We start from the raw sequence: 20,755 nt of genomic DNA, 5'->3' as shown, positions 1-20,755 counted from the left end.
CCCCTTTATTCAAAGACTTTAAGAACAAAGAATAAATAACAATAACATTCCAGCACATGTCATTTGGTGCTCCCACCACAGCAATGAGTCAAATCCTTGTCCAATGATGTCTTTCAGCAATCACAGCAGGACCTGAAAGGCTATGAATGTTTCTTTCTGTAGATTGATATATCCATTACCGTGACTGACACAGCCCAATTGATTGTTTTGAAGGACTCAACAACGACAGAGAACCTTCTCATCCTTTTGCCCCTTTAAAAGAGAACAAGTGGTGAATACAAAATAATTTGAAAGACAAGTGAAATAATGCCACAGAAGCTAGTGTCCCATCACTAAGTCACCACTTACATTTTTGCAGAGTCCTCGACACTGATCCAGCTCCCTCAGAGCCAGCATTTGGAGTGAACAGAACTTCTGCTGTTATCTGTCAGCCAAGGCTCCTTGATTGAACTGGATTAACAGCTCCAATCAGGGAACACATATTCTGTGAGGTTCACCTGGCTGACCTTGTTACAATTACTACAGTATGTACTCGTTGGGTCCCTCACTACTTGCTGCAGACCCAGTCTAGCAGTCATACCCTTTAGGGTCTGACCACAATTGGTGTAGCACCTCCCATGGCTGGTGCAAATGTGGGCTTTGTTATACAGTAATAAATGATCCTAATTGACTTTTTCTTTATTAATACGTGCAGTAGAATGCACTAGTAAGCATTTGTGAGTAAAGTCATAAACTTTGCTCATGTTAAGAAAGCTGTCGATATTCTTTTAAGCTTGATTTGAATATGAGCCCTTCAGCAAGCTTCAACTCCTTAGTGAAATTAGTACTGTCTACAGTGAGCTAATCCTCCACGTTCACTTGAGGTGCTTAAGTTGAGGGAATGTTCTCAAAGATTTTGTTGTCTGAAGTCTTCACTTTTTTTAAGTCAAGGAATGGAATGCGCAGTGAGCTGTCAGATTATACCTAATTGCTCGACTTTGGGTTCTAAAGACAAGTGGGACTCTATTCACTAGCGTTTAGAAGCAAAAGAGATGATCTTATTGAATGATATAGGATTCTTAAGAGGCTTGACAGGTTCAATGCTGAGAAGATACATCCCCCCATGTGAGGGTCTAGGACCAGATGGCATAGTCTCAGAATAAAGGGACACTAATTTAAGACTGAGATGAGGAGGAATTTCTTCTGTCTGGGGGTTGTGAGTCTTTGGAACTCCTTGCCATTGAGAACTGTGGGGTAAGGGTCCTTCTGTATACTTAAGGCTGAAATGGATAGATTCTTGATCAGTCAAGGAATCAAGGGTTATGGGGACAGGGCAGGAAAACAAACATGAGGAATTCAGATCAGTCACAATCCTATTGAATGATGGAGCAGGCCCAAGGGGCTTACTCCTGTTTGAGTTTTGTATGGTCTTATACCATAGAGCAAAGACACAAAGTAAAAGTTTGAAAATTAGGAACGAGGCAAACATTATGTTTATAGATAGCAGACATGAAGAATAAAAGAGAATATGAAAAGATAATGAAGTGCATTTTAAAAATTTAGGAAGACAAATAGGTAATATAAATTTAAATGACCAAGAAATATTAAATAAGTTAGTAACACATTATATGTCAAAAATGTTTAAAATGAAGGTGTGATGGAGTTAAGATCATTAGGGGATAGACTGGATAATGACAAAGAGATGGTGGAAATGTTAAACAGTACTCCATTATCCTTTCATATTTACCAGGGAGATAGAACATGATGACATGACATTGAGTGAAAGGATGAGCAATAAATTCACAGCAAACGTCAAAAAGGAAGGTATTGAAGAAACCAAACAAACTCAGGGCACAAGGCTTCTGGTCTGGATAGATTGTATCCATATTTTTAAAATAATTTATGGAACACATACAGAAACATTAATAATTATATTTAGTAATTAATTAGACAAAGGTGTAGACCACTGGACTGGTGAATAGCTAATATAGTTTCTATATTTAAGCATGGGAATTACAGGCCAGGCAGCTTAACATTACGGGAGGAAAATAATATAATCCTTAATAAGGGAGAGACAGGAGAACACCTAGAAATAAAAGAAAATATGATAATGAAAATTCAGCATGGAATCCGAAAGGGAAAGTCTTGCTTGCATAAGCTTATTGACTATTTTGAAGAGGTGACAAACAGAGTCAACAATGATAATTTAGTAGATATAATTTATCTAGGTATTAAAGAAAACTTTTGGAAGAGTACCCCATAATAGACAAATACATTATGTTAGACTAAGGCTATGCTAAGTTAGAGTATATGATGTCAGAGGACAAGTGACTGAATTGACTTCAAGAGAGAAAGCAGGTATGGGACTGAAGGACATTTATTCAGAGTGGTAAAAGGTAGGAAATGGTATTTCATCAGGATCAATGATGGGAGCTTTTTTATGGAATCCCTAAAGTGTGGAAGCAGGCCATTTGGCCTGTCAAGTCCACACCAACCCTCTGAAGAGTATCCCATGCTGACCACCCTTTGGCCGATCCCTGCACTTCCCACCCTAGACACTATGAGCAATTTAGCGTAGCCTATCCACCTAACCCTCACATCTTTGTGCTGTGGGAGGAGACTGAAGCATCTGGAGGAAACCCACGCAGGCACAGGGGAGAATGTGCAAACTCTACACAGACAATTGCCTGAGGCTGGAATCAAACCTGGGCACCTGGCACTGTGAGGCAGCAGTGCTAACCACTGAGCCACCATGCCACCCCAATTTGCTGTTCACAAATTACATTAGCAATTTGGACTTTGGAATCAAAAGCACAATTCCTAAGTTTGCAGATGACATTAAATTAGATGGGGGTTATATAATCAATGTTTATGAGGGTTGCAGTAAATTACCAGTGGACATTAGTATACTTGAGAATGGGTGAATAATTGGCAAATAAGTTTAACACATACAAATGTGAAGATGTACAGATTGGTAGGAAGTGACTGTCAGGGAACAAGGGGGACAAAGATATCTTGGAATACAAATAAGCTTTAAAAGTTTCCGCCACAGGTTAGCAAGGCCATTTAAGACCAAAGCAATTATGGTGTTCTATTTCTAAATGGGTGTAATTGAAAAGTAGAGTTGCTAGCTACTGTTGGTTGTCATAAAACCTTGTCAGGTTAACTAAGGTTCCTTAAGGGAGCAATATTTGACTCCAGATTCATAGCAATGTGGCTGCCTCCTAACCAACCTCTGGGCAATCAGGAATGAGTAATAAATGCTGAATTTAAAAAAAAATCTGTAGGGTTTGGATAGCGTGGAAGCAGACTCCTTTGTGAGGAAGGACGTAACTGAGGATCAGTGTAAAGATGTGTGAGGTGATATTCTAGCTTCCGGACTGTAGAGATTCTATGAAATTAGATTGTGCCAAACAGAATCAATTTTCTTCAGGACATCACTAGGGTGGCACATCATGGTCGACATTTATCCAGACTTTTAGAAAGCTGTTATTAAGGCTCCTTTCACTAGATTATATCACAAAACAGCATGCAACATTAGTAAAGAGTAGAAATACCGGTTAGGAATTAGCTTCAATCATACCTAGAACCTTACAATACACAGAATTGGTTCATCCGGGAGATATGTTACCAGTGAAATCCCATTGAACCAATTTTAGAGCCACAGATTTTCATAGCCTTAATTCATGATATAATCATTTATGCATGTGTTGGACATATGGTTAACAAGTTTGCAAATGAGGCCAAAATCTAGTTACATAGGATTACATAATCTATACAGATAAAGGCCACTCCAGTACATATTGACATTTAAACTCTCTGTAACATTTTTCCTATCTACATCAATCAATGTAAGCCTCTATTTCTTATATAGCTTCCTTTAAACCTATCTATACTATCATTTCACCAATTCCTGTGCTGGTGAGTTCTGTGCACTCACCACATTCCAGGTAAAGAAGTTTTTAATGTGATTTCTTGTTTGTTATTTGAGATTGATGGCCTCCAGTTTTGTTCTTCTCCCCAAAAGTGAAGCACCTTTGCTGTATTTCTGCTCCGTAAAAACATTTCACAATTTTAAAGTCCTCTATTAAGTCACCCCTCAACTTTCTCCTTTCAAGAGAAAACAGACTCAGCCTGTTCACCAATCATTGACAGATATGCTAGGTTAGGTTGATAAGGAACTGCAAGGAAATTCAAAAGGATTTAAATTCACTAGAGGAGTTGGCTGTGCAGTATTGTTAACTTATACAAATGTAATTGTTTCATAATATTGCTTGGTATAGCTGAGAAAGGACAAATTTTGTCAAAGCTTTTCATCTAGCACTCATCGGGATATTTCACAAGAATACAAAGCGGGGGTGAAACCAAAATTTATCCATGAAAGGAGAGTGCTGATTGGTTGGCCAGTGGACTCTGATTGGCAAAGGTTTGTTGCCATGGAGAATGCACTCATTAATGCTGATTTACAATTTGTAGCCAGGATGTGTTTAAATTTAAAACCAGGCAAGTTGATTTTCATTATCAGGGCATTGACCTAAGAAATGAACAGGTGAAGTGCATTGTATATGCTCCTTCTGACTAAAAGCAATGGGGCCCTGTATATCATTATATATAGTTTCTGGTATACATACGTGTGCCACTCTGAGTCCAGCTGACAATTATAAATTATTGTCAGTGTAATTCTTTGCACACTTGGATTGTCCAGCAAATGCTGCCCATTTGCAGAGCCTTACCTAATTTGACCATCATGTTTCACAAGTGTGAGCTGGCTGCATATGGTCAGCACTTTGCTTGTTGCACATGATCGAAGGGACATACTGTTTTATGTAATTCACTGGTCTTTGGGACAAACAGCTTAGATACCTGACATCACACCAGCACTCGAATTCTGATTTATGTGCTAGGAGGAGCATCTTTTTGGCTTGGTGATGGCATCCTGTTAGGTGGGAGTGCTATTCATGTTGCTACTTCAGTTTTCACAAGGCTTTATCTTTTGACTGGCCATTGTAAAGTCTTCAATATTCAGCATAATAAATTTAGATTACAGCCTCCACCCACGTTTTGATTTGTGTCCTTTTGCTGGTTTGGATTTGAATGTTTCTCATCTCTTGTTTGTTTCTTTGCTTGGTGTTTGGAAGACAGCTATCCTGCCGTTCACATCTCCGCTTCACACAATTTTTTTCTTTGATTTATTCCATTAGTATCCCTTTGGCTTGTGCACTGAAAAATCTTTTCTCATTTGAACTCTCCTACATTCCCCCCATCACACTCCTTTGTTTCATTCTTCCTCCACATTCTCTCCTTCATTTACTCAAAACATAGGAACAGGAGTAGGCCATCCAGTCCCTTGAGCCTGTATGACCATCAGTGAAATTATGGCTGACCTGTGGCCTAACTCCACAAACCTGCCTTTGGCCCATATTCCTTAATAGCTTTGTTTAACAAAAAATAATCTATCTCAGATTTAAAATTAATAACTGATAGAATATCAGCTGACATTTGTGGAAGTCAGCTCCAAACCTCTATGATCCTTTGTGTGTAAAAGTGCTTCCTGAATGGCCTGGCCCTCACTTTTAGACCATGTCCTCTAAGTCAAGAATCCCCAACAAGTGGGAACAGTTTATTTTTATCTATCCTGTCCTTTCCTGTTAACGTCTTGAAGACTTCGATCATATCACCACTTAAACTTCTGACTTCGAGAGAAAACAGGCCGAATTTGTATAAGCTCCCCTTATGACAACTCCTGAAGTCAATGCATCATTCTCATAAACCCATGTCTTCCCTCCAAGACCAACATATCCTTCCTAAAGCATGGCCTACATCTCTGATGAATGGTCACAGGACTGAAATATATAACTTTTTTCTTCCTCGACAAACACTGAGTGTTTTTCTTTTGTTTTTATACCAGCTTTCCATTTTGTATTAATTTTGCGTTTCTTAACCATAGATAACTGAGTAATTTTGGAATGATCTCCGTAGGCAGCTTAAAGTTTTGTTTCTGGGCTGCCTGAGAAGTGGATCCAAATCTCAGCAGGTACCACACCATTAGAAAAGGTATGAGCAAAATAATGCTGATGTTAGAGATCTGAAATAAAAAGAGAGTTAGAGAAACTCAGCAACTGTGAAGAGAGTTAACATTTTGAGTCCAATGACTCTTCTTTGGCACACACCATGCCACACCATTTACTGGGAACATAATTAAGTGTTAACTTGATGCTGCTAAATGGCTTAGGGTCTCTATTTAATGAGAAATCAACCCAAAAACATTGGAGGCTGATGGCACAGACATGAACCTTGTTACATTTCTACCCCATGAGGAATGTAGTTGCTGACTTTGAACACTTCAACATGACCAACCTTCTCATTCTGCCTGAACCTCTTAACGTCCCTGTCGATATACCATTGTGGCTGTGGCCCCTTCAGTTATGTTCCCTTTGGAAGGTTTCAGACTTCTTAAAACTTCTTCTGAATTTTCTATTTTTATTTAAACAATTAATTGAAATATTTCGCCCCAAGCTGTTTCAACACTGAAGTGACTTTTCTGGTGGTTGCATTGTACACTGCTGTTTTGTTTGGGGAATACTTTCCTTAAGTCTCGATTTCCTCTGTTAAACATTCCTTGCACATCCATCATTTCTTTAGCATGGTTTGCAGTAGAAGCAAAAACCATCTCCAAGACTAGAACTAGGCAACATAGCCACCAGAAAGTCATCAAGAAAAGGATTATTGCTCCCACTTATATATTACATGGTAACAAGTCACGATAGCCCACAGATCCCACTCCTCTCAGCACCTTGATTTTAAAATTCTTACCATTGCTTGCAAGTCTCTCTGAAATTTCACTTCTCGCTAACTCTTTCAAACATTGGAGATCGCTCCAATCCCCTAATTCCAAACTCTTATACATTGCTGTCCTTAATCACTCCACCATCATGTTGTGCCTTTAGCTGTCTGGGCGCTGAGCTCTGGAATTCCTTCTCTAATCCCTCTGCCTTGTTACCTCCTTCCTATCCCTTACAGCACTCTTTGAAACTGAAATCTTTTCCATCGGCTTTTGGTCATTTGTCTTAATTTTTGTTTTAACATAGCTGCAAGTTAAATTTTGCTTCACAATGCTCTTGTGAAGCACCTTGGGATTTAGCTTTACATAAAGGTGCTCTAGAAAAACACGTTGAAATGATGTACAATTGGGTGGCATGGTGGCTCATAGGTTGGCACTGCTGATTCTCATGGCACCAGGGACGTGGATTTAATTCTACTCTCAGGCAACTGTCTGAGTGGAGTTTGCATGTTCTACCTGTGTCTGTGAGGGCTTCCTCTGGGTGCTCTGATTTCCTCCCACAGTCCAAAGGTGTTCAGGTTAGGAGGATTGGTCATGCTAAATTGTCCATAGTGTGCAGTCTAGGTGGGTTAGCCATGGGCAATGCAGAGTTATGGAGATAGGGTGGGTCTGAGTGGAATGTTCGTTGGAGGGTGGGTGTGAACTCAATGGACTGAATGGCCTGCTTCCAGACTGTAGAGGTTCTATGATTGACAGTTATGCAGTCCAAATTATTTGTGTAAAAGCAAGCAGTTTATAATACTGAAGGTCAGGATCAAAGCAGATTGTTGAGAATTTCTGCTCAAATAAAATGTGTTAGATTGGAGTTATTTACAATATCATTAGTAAATGGTCACCACTGCTGAGCTGAGCCCTTGATTCTATCTTTAATTAATTCAGTCAAATTAAACTCCCCAGTTGCCATTTCGATGTGTGCTTTCTGGATCATTAGACTGGCCCTTTGGATTACGAGTTTGATAATGTGACAATATGCTACTTTTCCCGAAAGGCTCAAGCTTCTTGAGTGTGTTTCAGACAATCAGGATACTGAGCCTTCTGAACTACTCTTATAGCCATGGTATTTATATGGCTAGTCTAGTTCAGATTCTGGTCAATGGTGACCACCGGGATGTTTATAGTTCAGTGGCAATGTGGAATAATGAGTAACTAATAAATATTCACATCACATGACAAAAAACATTTCCCTTTGTGCTAAGCGTGACTCCAACTGGTAAATGGTGACCAGGATGAAAACCGTTTGCTGTTGTAGATGGTGGTTTCAGGCTGTGCTCTAGGCTGTGCAGTCTGAGTGGGTGTTGGGGGTAGGGGGTCCTGGTGCCTAGGTTTCGGGCTGAGGAGTGGTGTCTAAGGTCTGAACTCAGTGGGGCATCTGGTCTGGTTTGGTGTCTGAGACCTGGTGGATTGGGTCAGATGTTGATCCTATTTCTGGTGGTTCAGGGTTTGGCCTTTGAGCTCTGTTGGCTTGCACAGACTAGGTGGGATTGTCAGGAGGAGTCTGGAGGGTCTGAGTTCAGAGAATGCTGGGCTCTGGAGAGTGGTTTGTATTTTGGGAAGGGCTAAGTGTGGGGGAGGGGTGTGGCTGTTATCTGTATTGGGGGGGATGTCTCTGGACTGTGAGGAGGGTTCGGTTTTTGAGAGGGTCTGGGCGTAGTGAGAGGGTCGGTGTTTTGGGGGAGGGTCGTGGGCTCTGGGCGGGGGTGTGTCTGTGTGTATGGGGTGAGCTCTGGGCTGGGGGCGGGAGGGGCTCTGTCATCATTCTGGGAAGGGCTCTGAGGTCCAGGAGGGCTCGGGCGGTCTGAGAACTTTCTCATTCCCTCTCTCACTCTCTCACAGGGAAATGTGAAGGGATCAGGAGGCGGATCCGAGATTCCATTCGCCCTGATCCTAGAACCGCAGCAGCCGAGCTGCCGGAGAACAGAGTAGGGGAGCCGCTGGCACCGGAGCCGCTCCCGGGCGGATCCTCACGCTGATGGGAACCAAACACTCGACCCGCTGTCTCCTCCGCCGGGCGGCTAGAATCACCGAGAACGACAGCCCCGAGGTAGGAACCGAGACCGAGCGGGCAGCAGTGACTCCGCCCCGGGTCAGCCCGGTCCCCGGAGCGGGGGTCGGTTTCACCCTCTCCCGGGTCTTTAAGCCCCAGAGCCCCCAACTCTCCGCGAGTCCCCGTCTCCGTGACCGGGACCCTTTCCCCGGACCGCTTCCTCACTCCCGGGTCTCGCTCCCACCCCATTACAGGGACACGCTCCCACCCCATTCCCGGGACCCCCTCCCCATTCCCGGGACATCCTCCCCATTCCAGGGACCCCCCTCGCCATTCCAAGGATTCCCTCCCCATTCCCAGGACCCCGTCCCCATTCCCGGGACTCCGTACTCATTCCCGGGACCCCGTCCCTATTCCCGGGACTCGCACCCCACATCCCCCCGCCATTCCCGGGAGTTCCCAATCCATTCCCGGTCCCTCTCCTTCCCCATTCCCGGCACCTTTACCCTCCCCATTCCCGAGTCTCTTACGCTCATCATTCCCGGGAATCACAATTGCCATTCTCGGGAACCTTGCCGCCCTATTCCCGAGACCCTCTCCCTCTGTCCGTGCCCGGATCCTTTTCCCTCTCCCCTGGATTGGTCCTGCTCCTGGATCCCGAACCCCGCACAGTGACCGGGATCCGCAGCTAGGGAACCCGGAAAAGACGGACTGAGCCGCTGTCCGAGGTTCTGAAACCGCTCAAGGGCAAGTTTTTCTTGTGACCCTGAAAGTTTGGGAGTCGGGGGGCGGGGGTAGGGCGGATGGGGTAGTGGGAGAGGGTGGAGAGTGGGAAAGGGTGCGTAGAGGGGAATGGGAGGGGGCTGTTGTGGGGGAGTGGGCGGGGGTGTGTAGGGGGAGTGGTGGGATAATGTGGGGGGTGCTGTGAGGGGGTAGTGGGAGGGGGGTGTACAGGGAGTGGGAGTGGGTGTGTAGGGGGTAAGTGAGGGTGTCTGGTGTAGGGGGTAGTAGGAGGGGTGTTGATAGGGGGTATTGGAAGGGAGCGTGTAGACGGTAGTCAAAGGGATTGTGTAGGCAGAATGGAATGGGGGTATTTCAAGTGGAGAGGGTGGGGGAATTGTGTAGGGGGAGTGGGAGAGAGTGGTGCAGGGGGAAAGGGAAGGGGTGGGTATTGCTGTAGCGAGAGAGTGGTAGTGTAGGGAGCAGTTGGAGAGGGGCTGGTGTAGGGAGAGTGGGGTGGTGTAGAGTGAGTTGGGGTGAGTAGTAGCTGGTGTCGTGTAGGGGAAGGGGAGGGGGATTGTGTAGGCGGGAGTTGGGGGAAGTGGTGTGGGGTGTGAGAGGGGGTGTTGTGGAAGGAATGGGATGTGTTGGGGGGAGTTGTAGGCAGTGTTGTATAGGGAGTAGTGGGTGGAAACATTTAGGAGTAGTGGAGGTGTAGGGGGTAGTGGGAGGTGGTATGTAGAGAGAAGTATGGGGTTCGTTTAGGGAGAGTGGGGTGGGTCGTGTAGGGGGAGTGGGAGAGGGTTTGCGTAGGGAGAGGGGGAGGGGGTTTGTGTAGGACAGTGGCAGGGGTTTTGTGTCGGGAGGAGTGGGAATGATTGATTTATTTATCTCATGTATAATCCGGAGGGAAACACGCAGTGTCAGTGAGTCTCCAGTTCAGCCTCTCGCTCTCTCCCTTGCTCTCTCTGAGAGCCTGGCTTCTTTGCAAAAACTGCTGCTTCAATCTGGGACGAGGAAGCTATTAATAGACCGAGAGCCCAACTTCTGTCACATTCAGCGCGAACTAACGCATACTCGGCGCATTCATTCATTCATTCATTCCCCTCAGATCTGAAACTGTTGATCGCTATTCCTGACCTACATCTTCGGTTTGGTCAAACGTGCAGACAGTCCGAGAGAAAGAGAAAAACATTTAGACTCACACTGACCAACCGAGAGGTCAGAATGCCATTCGGGGAAGAAAATTCACATTGGCATGATTTTACAAACGCCAGCCGTTTTAGAATGCAGCCTTTGCTTTAGACTGAAAGCAGCAGCGTTGCGTTGGAGGTGTTGATACTCTTGGATGTAAATGTATGCATTTAACTGGATGTGTGTCCATAATGCGGGGGAATCACAATAGTCCTGCGTTTATCATTAGCACAGGTTGAAATATGCACTTCAATCTTCAAGGTAAAGGACTTCACTTACTGAGGTGGCAACCCTAGGTCTTCACAACGCAAAAGGAGGCCATTCAGCCGCTCACCACATTCATGCTATTCTTTGAAATGCAGCACCCAGGCTCCTTACTCACAGACTTGCAGTTGATTCCTCTGCCAGCCTTTACTCAAATCTCTTTGCTGAACCTACCTGGGCTGCCCTATCAGGCACCACATTCCAGATCACGACCGCTCAATGTTTGTTTCCCTCACACAGCCCCTGATCCTTTCCCTAAATCCCTTAACTCTGTGCTCTCTGCTTTACTGATCACTCTGTGAGCAGAAACAGTTTCTCCTTAATCAGTATAAATATATCATTAAAGACTTTGAATAATTCTGTGAAACTGATCTTTAACTTGCACGGCACTAAGCAGAACATCCTTTGTTTCCCCAGTTTCTCCATTTGACTGAAGTCTCTGGTTCCACTTTGCACCAGCTCCAAAGCCTTGTCATCTTACTGAAGTTTATTGCCCAGAATTGAACGCAATGCTCCAGCTGACTGATGACTTATAATGATGTAATATAACTTCCTTGCTTTCATATTCTGCTCCTCAGATCCCACAGGCTGCCTTAACAGCCTGCTCAGCCCCTCCTGTCACCTGCAAGGATTTGTTTATGGTACACTTGTAGGTCTCTGTTCATTTACTGCTTTTAGCATGGTACCATTTTGTTCACATTACCTCATGTCATTTTCCTTCCAAAACATATCAATCCACTGCTTTAAATTTCACTATCCGTGTGTCCACATGTTCCTAGAGTTAGTGTCCTCCTGCGGTTTACTTCTTTCGACGCATTCAGGGGATGTGGACATTGCCAACTGTGGCAGCATTAATCACCAATCCCTAAGAGCTGCCTTCTTGAATTCCTGTGATCCAGTGCTGTAAGGGAGGGAGTTTCAGGTTTTTGACTCCATGATACTGAAGTTGGTATATGTCCAAGTCTGGATGGTGAATGATTCGGAGGAGAACTTGCAGCTGGTGTTCTTCCCATGCATCTGCAAACCTTATTCTTTCAGAAAATAGTGGTTGTGAGTTTGGACAATACTGACTAAAGAGCCTTGGTGAATTTCTGCAATGCATCCTGTAGATGGTACACACTGCTGCTATTGAGTACTGGGGGGGTTTTTCTTTACTCATTCACGGGATGAGAGCGTTGCTAGCTAGGCCAGCACTTATTACCCATACCTAATTGCTCAGAGGGCAGTTAAGAGTCAATCATATTGCTGTGGGTCTGGAGTCATGTGTAGGCCAGACCAGGTAAGGAGGGCAGTTTCCTTCCCTAAAGGACATTAGTGAACCAGATTGGTTTTTTTCCAACAATCGACAATGGATCCACAGTCATCATTGGATTCCTAATTCTGGATATTTATGACTTCAAATTCCACCATCTGCTGTGGCAGGATTCAAACGTTGGACCCCAGAACGTTATCTGGGTCTCTGGATTGAGAGTCCAGCGGTAATACCATTAGGCCATTGTCTCCCCTCATTGGTGAGGGGGATTGAATGTTTGAGGATGTGTTGTGAGTCAGGTGAGGTGCTTTGTCTTGGATGGCGTCAAGCTTGAGTATTTTTGGAGCTGAACCCATCCAGGCAAGTAAGGATATTCCATCACATTCCCAACTTGTGCTCTAGGTGGTGGATCAAATTTGGAAAATCAATGATGCATTCCACGTGAACTAGGTGATGTTTCCATGCTGAGTGCTGCTGACCTTTTAGATACCCTTTTAAAACCTTCTTTAGTTGCTCTCCTATCTTTACCTTTATACTGTAGTGACACTGGTCACTTTCTATTCACTCGTGAAGACAGCTGTGAAATTCTCAATAATATCTCAACCATGTCCTCTACTTCCACAAAGTTTGTTTTTGTCATCCTTCCCTTGAATTGCCTGCTACTCTTTGTGTGTTTAGAAGAGATTTTTCCATTTCCTATTGTGTCAGCTGCTGATCTTTCGTCATATTCCTTCTTTGTCTCTTTTATTTCCCTTTTCATGTCTCCCTTTCTATATTCAACTTGGTTGTAAAAAGTAACCTTGTATTTATATAGTGCTTTTCACCATCTCTGGATTACAACCAATGATGTAATTGGAAGTATAATCATTGCTGCAGCAGAGGAAAGGTAGCAGCTAATTGTTATACTGCAAGATCCCACAAACAAAGCTGTACTTACTGATTCAATTAATGAATGCAAATGCCTAAAGCCAGTAATTGCCTCTTCATTTGCCAATGATGACTAGTCTGCCACTTGGTATGTAGAGGGGACATTCTCAGTAATATGCAGCATTGTTTGTGTCTTTTCACAAGTGCATGAGGAATTCGTATTGAGGCCCCAGCGGTAGAGGGTGACAGTGCAGGCACCTTGGTTTGAAACTGTTTAGCCTGGGCCACTCTTGCTGTGATTGTTCAAAACCTGCCATGAAACAGACAGGAGCTTGTCACAAAGAGCTTGTTAGTGACTTGGCATGTTTCCCATTCCTTGAAGCAAAGAAAGTCTTCCCTGGAGGTCTTGCTTGGGAAAGTTGCTGAGATGGAAGATCGAATTGAACAGGTCATTGTGGAGAGGGTCAGAGACATGCAACACAAATAGTTTCAACCGGTTTGTGCTTTCTTCTGTTATCAAGTGGACATGTCGGGGAGAGATGTTAGTGAGCCCAGGAAGCCAGGGGAAAGATACTAAGCTGACAGTTCCAGTGCTGATGCACTTTGTTGCATTCAGTTGACAGTCAACAAGATGTGTGTATGATGACCTTTGCCAGTTAGATACAGTACTGTGTGGAGTACAACAGGGCAAATGCTGAGCTATGAAATAGCATAGCAGCAATGCCTCCTGTGGGTCCAGCAGTATTTGGTGAATAGCTTATGTCTGGGTTTGATATTTGCTCCTGTTTCCTTCAGTTTTTCTGGAAGGACAAAGTCCTAACCAGACTCACTCCTCAGTATAAGAGATAACATGGTGTGGAGCTGGATGAACACAGCAGGCCAAGCTGCATCAGAGGAGGAGGAAAGCTTGACATTTCGGGTCAGGACCCTTCTTCAGAAGCTTTCCTGCTCCTCTGATGCTGCTCGGCCTGCTGTGATCATCCACCTTCACACCATGTTATCTCAGATTCTCCAGCATCAGCGGTTTCTACTATCTCTCACTCCTGAGTATGTTAGTTTGGGATCATACTTTAGTGTTTGGCCATCCATTTGGATATTTTGTTGCTGGCATCGTGGAGGTGACATACTCTGGACATGATTTAGAGAGATTTAGCATGAGACCCCATGTGCCGTAACAGTCTGCCAACTTTGTAACATCTTAATTAAAGATCTGCTGTGGAAGAATGGAGTTTGAGCTGCAAATGGATATCATCAACAAGGATATCATCATCACCTTCCAAACCCACAGTTGTTTGGAAGGACAAGGGCTGCAGATACATGGAAACACCATCACCTCCAATTTCTTCTCCAAAGCTGTTGACTGTTCAGACTTGGAAATATATTGCCATTCCTTCACTGTCACTGGGTCAAAATCCTGGAATTCCCTCCGTAATGGCTTTGTGGGTCGAGCTATGGAACATGGACTGTAGCAGTTCCAAAAGACAGCTCACCACCACCTTCTGAAGGACAACTAGGGATGGGCAAGAAGTGCTGGCCCATCAGCGGTGCCCAATGTCCCATGAGTGAAATAAAAAAGATGGATTGCAAGATGTTATTTTAGGTAAGCCTTTTGCATAAATGCCAAACAGCACTGAGGCGAGCATCAAGACCCACAGTTGTCATTTGACCAGTCTTCTCCACGCAGTTCCCCTCCTCTGAGTTCCTCCTTGATCCTAGGAGAAGCCTGCAACTGTCCACTTAAGTGCTTAAGTGGCTCTGATGGACTTGCCCCAAAAACAGATGACACAAGATTCTTTCTGGCCTAAGAATTGGTGAGTGGAACCCCTTTGATCTTCATTAAATCTAGCCTTATATGTTTAATTATCCAGGAAGCTTTATATTGGATAAACTTCCTTTCCAGGGCACCTATGATCTTATTGAATAGCGGAGGAGGCTGGAGGGGCCAAATGGCCTATCCTGCTCCTAATTCATATTTTGCCCTTGTAGGAATGCGTTCACTCTGGACCCGAACTGTGTCATCTTTGAAGGCCTCTCATAGATTGTTATTGTTGATGAAAGAGGGTCATCATCAGTTTTTCAAAGGTAAATGGGATAGGCAATAAAGGCACGGATGTCAGCAGCCAACGAGTACAGTATTTGAACATACAAACAAGGAATGTTTCTAGGCCACTCGACTCTTCAAACCTACACCACCATTCAGAAAGATCGTGGCTGATCTGATTTTAATCTCAACTCCACATTTCCACAATCCCAATTGCCTTCCATTGCTTGGTAATCAAATATCTATCTATCTCTGCCTCCACCACCTCTGCGGAAGGGAATTCCAAAGACTCACAACCCTCAGAGAAAAAAATGTTGCCTCATGTCTACCTTAAATGGGCAATGTTTTATTTTTAAACCATGATCCCTAGACATAGTTTTCCCCATGAGAGGAAATATCCTTATGACAGCAGCCTGGTCAAGTCCCCTCAGCATCTTACATGTTTCAATTGAGTCACCTCTGACTCACCTAAATTCCAGAAGATACAGTCTAACCTGTCCAGCCTTTCCTTTAAAGGCAATCTACTCACTCCAGGTATTGAGCAGCTTTTAATGCACTAACATCCTTCTCTAAGATCAGTGACTAGTACTGTACACAGTAATCAAGGTACAGTCTCGTAACTGCCCTGTATAACTGAAGCATAAGCTCCCTACTCTCGCATTCAATTACCCTCACAATAAACAATAACATTCTATTAACTTTTCTGATTACTTGCTGTACCTGCGTTCTAACCTCCCATGATTCATGCACTAGGACACCCAGATCTCTGTCTGTCTCAGTGCTTTGCATTCATTTTCCATTTAGATAATATCCTTTTTTATTCTTTCTGCCAAAATGGACACTTCCACACTTTCTTACGTTGTACTCCCTTTGCTGATCTTTGCCCATTTAACTTATCTACATCCCTTTGTAGGCTCATGTTTTACTAACAGCTCATTTTCTTACCTGTCTAAGTATATATAAATATATAAAACAAAATGCTCATTTACAGTTACACCCTCTGATCTACATTCCTTTTCAACTCATTTACGTTAGCCCGCTTTGAGTTGCATGCTTTTTGCTCCTCACTCTTTTCCATAACCATTCCATTCCTAATGCAATTTGGCCCAATTGACCCATTGCATTCTCTGCAATCAGATCAAGGACTGCTTTCTAACTCATTGGGAACATACTGGTCAGAAACACTCCGCTGCACTTTTTCAGGAATTACTCCCACTCTTTGGTCTTTGCACTATTATTTTCCCAGTTTTTAGTAGAATGTTTGAAACCTCCCACTATCACCAGTCTCTGGTCCTTGCATCTTTCTGAAGACAAGCCTGAAAACATGCTTCTCTATCTCCTTTCTATTTGATGACTCTTACTGTACTCACAGCAGCTTAATTTCTCCAGCTTTATTCCTTAATTCTAGCAAAATAAATTCTGTTTTAGACCTCGTCACATATAACACTCTCATCGGTGTCAGAATAGTTTCTTTGATCAATACCTACAGCACTTTTATGCTTAACTCCCCGAATACTTTGTAGCAGGAATATTAAATTCCTGATTTACCAACACTTTGGTTCTTCAGTTTTCCTGAAACCTGCTGACAAATTTCTCCTCCTTACTTGGCCAAGACATTGCCCAAACTTACTTTCAGATATTCTAAACTGAGTGCAAAGAAAGTTCAGTTTGAATGTGTCATCGTATTTATTGTGGGAAATTCTCAAGATTTGTGACAAAAATGCAGAATGATTATGCAAAAAAACCCTATCATTACCAGACGTGAGATTATTTTTGTTCTTTATAATATTTTGAAGTAAAGCATTTTTATTGAATAGATGGTACCTCAGTGACCTGAATAATTTGGATAAATTCACTTACATGTTGTAGTTTAAGAGAAAATTATTTTCAACCATATGTTGAACTAGATACAGCTTTATTTGGCCCACTATTAATATCAATTAGTCCTCTTTGGTTAAGGAAATTGTAACAAAATTTATGCATCTGAGGTAAATATCTAATTACTATACAAGGGACCTATTGTTTAGTAACCATATGATTACACTTCACAAAACCAAACACAAGTAACTTTGATTCTCTGGAATTTTGTTCATGCACAATTTTGTAATAGGACCGAAGATTGGGAAAAATGTAAAATCATCAGTAGAACCTAAAGTAAAAGACAGGAAGAAAATAGACTGAGAATAAACCAGAAAGAAATAATAAAAAAAGTAAAATCTCTGACATGCTCATAAAAAAGAAAAGTAGCAAAAGTAAGTGTGAGTCACTTAGAGATTGAGCCTCGTAATTAATAATTGGAAGTAAGGAAATGGTGGAGGCTTTGAATAAATACTTTGCATTTACCCACAGGAGAGAAAGCTAAATGCACTCTAATATCATGGAAAATCAGGGAGTAAAGGGAAGGGAGGAACATAAAACAATCACATTCATCAGAGAAAATGTCTTCAGAATACTAATGAGACTCAAGGCTGATACATCCTGTAGATCTGATGGTGCCTGTGCATGGATCTTGAAAAGAAATAGCTGCTGAGAGCATAGCTCCATTTGCTGTATTCTTCCAAAATCACATAGATACGACAGAGGCAGCTGTGGTTTGGGAAACCGCGATATGATATAAAGAGGGAGAAAGAAAACTGGAAGCAATAGACTAGTCAGCCTAATGTCTGTCACTGAGAATATACTAAAGTCCATGATAAAGGAAGTAGAAACAGGACAGTCAAGAAATCATAATGTAATGGAACAAAGTCAGTAAGGTTTTATGAAAGGAAAAGCATGTTAAACAAACTTAACGCCATTGTTTGAGAATGCAACATGCAGGATAGATAGCAGGGAATGTGTAGATGTATTTTTTAAAAATTAATTCCATAAAGCAGCACATGAAAAGTTAACTACACAAGCTCATGGCATTGAGGGACAGATGATTGGCTAAATAACAGCAAACTGAAAATCAGAATAAATCATTCATTGCCAGGTTGGCAAACTGTAAATAATGGGGTGTGTTTTACAAGTAAGTGAGGAGGGGTGAATCAGCTTTCCTCCTTTCATCTGAAAAGTGAAAGAACTGCAGATGCTGTAAATCAGGAACAAAAACAGAAGTTGCTGGAAAAGCTCAGCAAGTCTGGCAGCTTCTATGAAGAAAAAAAATCAGAGTTAAAGTTTTGGATCTGGAACGTTAACTCTGATTTTTTTCTTCACAGATGCTGCCAAACCTGCTGAGCTTTACTAGCAACTTCTGTTTTTGTTCCTCTTTTCATCTTCCTGTTTGGCTGGAACATAGGTTTAAGTTCATTTCAACACAAGGCTGTACCTAGCAGAAAGCTATATCTTTCTCTACCTAAAACACAGTTAACCATTTTTCACTAGAACTGACAAGGTTTCCTTGAGTGAAGGTTTACTCAGTTCAATGCGCAATTTAACTGATAGAGTAAACCTGAAAAGATCAAGGCTGGTTTGATTCATCTGGTACTTCAGTGAGTTCTTGTAGCATAACGGTAGCATCCCTATCTCTGAATCATGAGGTCCAGGTTCAAGTCCCACCTGCCTCAGAGGTATACAATAACATCTCTCAATTATATATTTTTGAATCAACCTATTCTGAGATGTTATTACACACCTCAAGAGTGGGCCGGACTTGAAACTGGTATTCCTGGATTAGCATAAGGCCACAACCACCATGCCATTAGAGGCCCCATAACATCTCTGAACAGGTTGGTTAGGATTATCTTAATTTGCTATTTAAAAATGGAGAGGGAATAAGGAACAGGAGGGTTAATGATCAATTTGTTCAACTTGTTTTCTCTTAAAAAATTTACCAATCTAAATTGGTGCGCCTCAGGAACTGACTGATCAAATAACTGTCATAAAGTTGTGAAACTTGTTTGAATTTTTTGACAGATCTTAATATTTAGGAAGAGGAGAGCATAAAAATAGAATAAAACAGCATAATTTTGTGGAATGGTGTTGCAAAACCTTATAAAACATGAGCCAAACCTTTCTTGCAGAGCTGAACATTTGACAGGGAACATTAGGCTCAAATTGGAGCAGGCAGTTTAAGGTTCAACAGCGTTCACAATTGTGCACACACCACTTGGACAGCAGTGGCTCATGAAAGTGGCTCATCCCCACATAATTACAAGGGCAGTCAGGGATGGATGATAGATACCGATCCTGACAGTACATAAGTCTAGGCCTGAAACGTCAGCTTTTGTGCTCCTAAGATGCTGCTTGGCCTGCTGTGTTCATCCAGCCCCACACTTTGTTATCTCGGATTCTCCAGCATCTGCAGTTCCCATTATCCCTATCAGCTGGTAATAGTTCTACATGCATGCATACTTAAAATGGTTGTGGCACTTTCTTTTGATAACCGCTTTATTTTTCCACTGCACAAACTTACTTGTCCTGCCCACCATTTTCATGGCGTTGATCAATTATTGTCATTTTCAGCGTTGTACTATTTATTTACTTACATTCCTCGGTAGCACTGATCTTGAGACTTGCTGAAAAGAGAGACATGTTGCCTAACCTGTCAGGACAAATGCAAAAATGCCGAATTTCATGCGATCGCAACAAATTATGTTACAGGAGAGAAAACACAATTAGCTGAGGCATTGCCATGGATTGACATGGATGTTTGAAATTTAGCTTTCTTGCATTTGCCCTGATGAGTGGAAGACAAAAATGCTTCGGCAGCATGTTTACTTTTGCAGCAATATATTTATTCAATGATTTTCTCATTCCTGATTTGACCTGAATGATGTTTGCATTGAGATTTCCCAGCCCTGGAGCGATGAGCTCCAAAGGTGAACCTGGGAATATTGGAGAAATTAAAGACCCAATGTGGTGGCAGAGCGGCTCCTGGCTCAGTGCCATTAGGTTTTCCAGCTAATGATGGCAATCTCTAAAACGCTTTCAACTCCTTTTCCCAAAAAGGGGCAGCTGGCAACCAAGGATTCCCTCAATGGTCCAGTTATCCAAATGGATTATTTCCTCTCCCTCCCCATTCTGAGTGGTCTAGCACCTTCTGTACTCTCTTTAGTTATTAGTTATTTTTTAGGACTAATTTGAGGTGCCCTCACCTTTGCTCTCATATGTTGGGCTTGTCAGATTCCAGTACTGTGGTCCCTCTGTTTGGGTCAACAGTATTAGTGGCCTCTCACCATCTTTAAGTGGACATGAGCTTGGAGGCAGTCAGCTCAGAGATGGTCTCCAGGAATGCTCCTGTGTTGGCTCAATCCAGAAAGTGTGAATACTGGATGCCCTCTCTGCCCCATTGTTTGGGGATTTGAACCTAATCCCATGGGAAAATTCAACCTTTTGTGTTTCATTGGACATCCTGACTGATGAGGCACCAAGCATGCACAGAATCATAGAATCCCTACAGTGTGAGAAACAGGCCCTTCAGCCCAACAAGTAAACACTGACGCACTGAGCATCCCACTTAGATCCATCCCCCTGTGACCCACCTAATCTATATATCTCTGAGCACTACGGGCAATTTAGTATGGCCAATACACCCAACCTGCACATCTTTGGACTGTGGGAGGAAACCGGAGCACCCGGAGGAAACCCACGCAGACACAGGGAGAATGTGCAAACTCCACACAGACAGTCACC

At 42.8% G+C, this 20,755-nt stretch overlaps 1 protein-coding gene across 2 annotated transcripts in view; it reads left to right on the top strand.

The window, feature by feature from the left end:
• LOC125460653 (protein arginine N-methyltransferase 8-like) overlaps positions 1-20,755 on the top strand; it is a 160,504-nt gene that overhangs the window by 73,939 nt on the left and 65,810 nt on the right. For both annotated transcript variants that reach the window (XM_048548319.2, XM_059652513.1), the window contains exon 3: positions 8,654-8,861. In XM_048548319.2, the coding sequence (XP_048404276.1) occupies positions 8,790-8,861 (72 nt within the window). In that variant the 5' untranslated portion in view covers positions 8,654-8,789. The remainder of the gene's footprint in view (positions 1-8,653; positions 8,862-20,755) is intronic.

Source organism: Stegostoma tigrinum, chromosome 18 (assembly GCF_030684315.1).
Source record: "Stegostoma tigrinum isolate sSteTig4 chromosome 18, sSteTig4.hap1, whole genome shotgun sequence".
NCBI lineage: Eukaryota > Metazoa > Chordata > Chondrichthyes > Orectolobiformes > Stegostomatidae > Stegostoma > Stegostoma tigrinum.
Note: the sequence above shows the minus strand (reverse complement) of the source record. Positions and strands in the feature narration are given on the sequence as shown.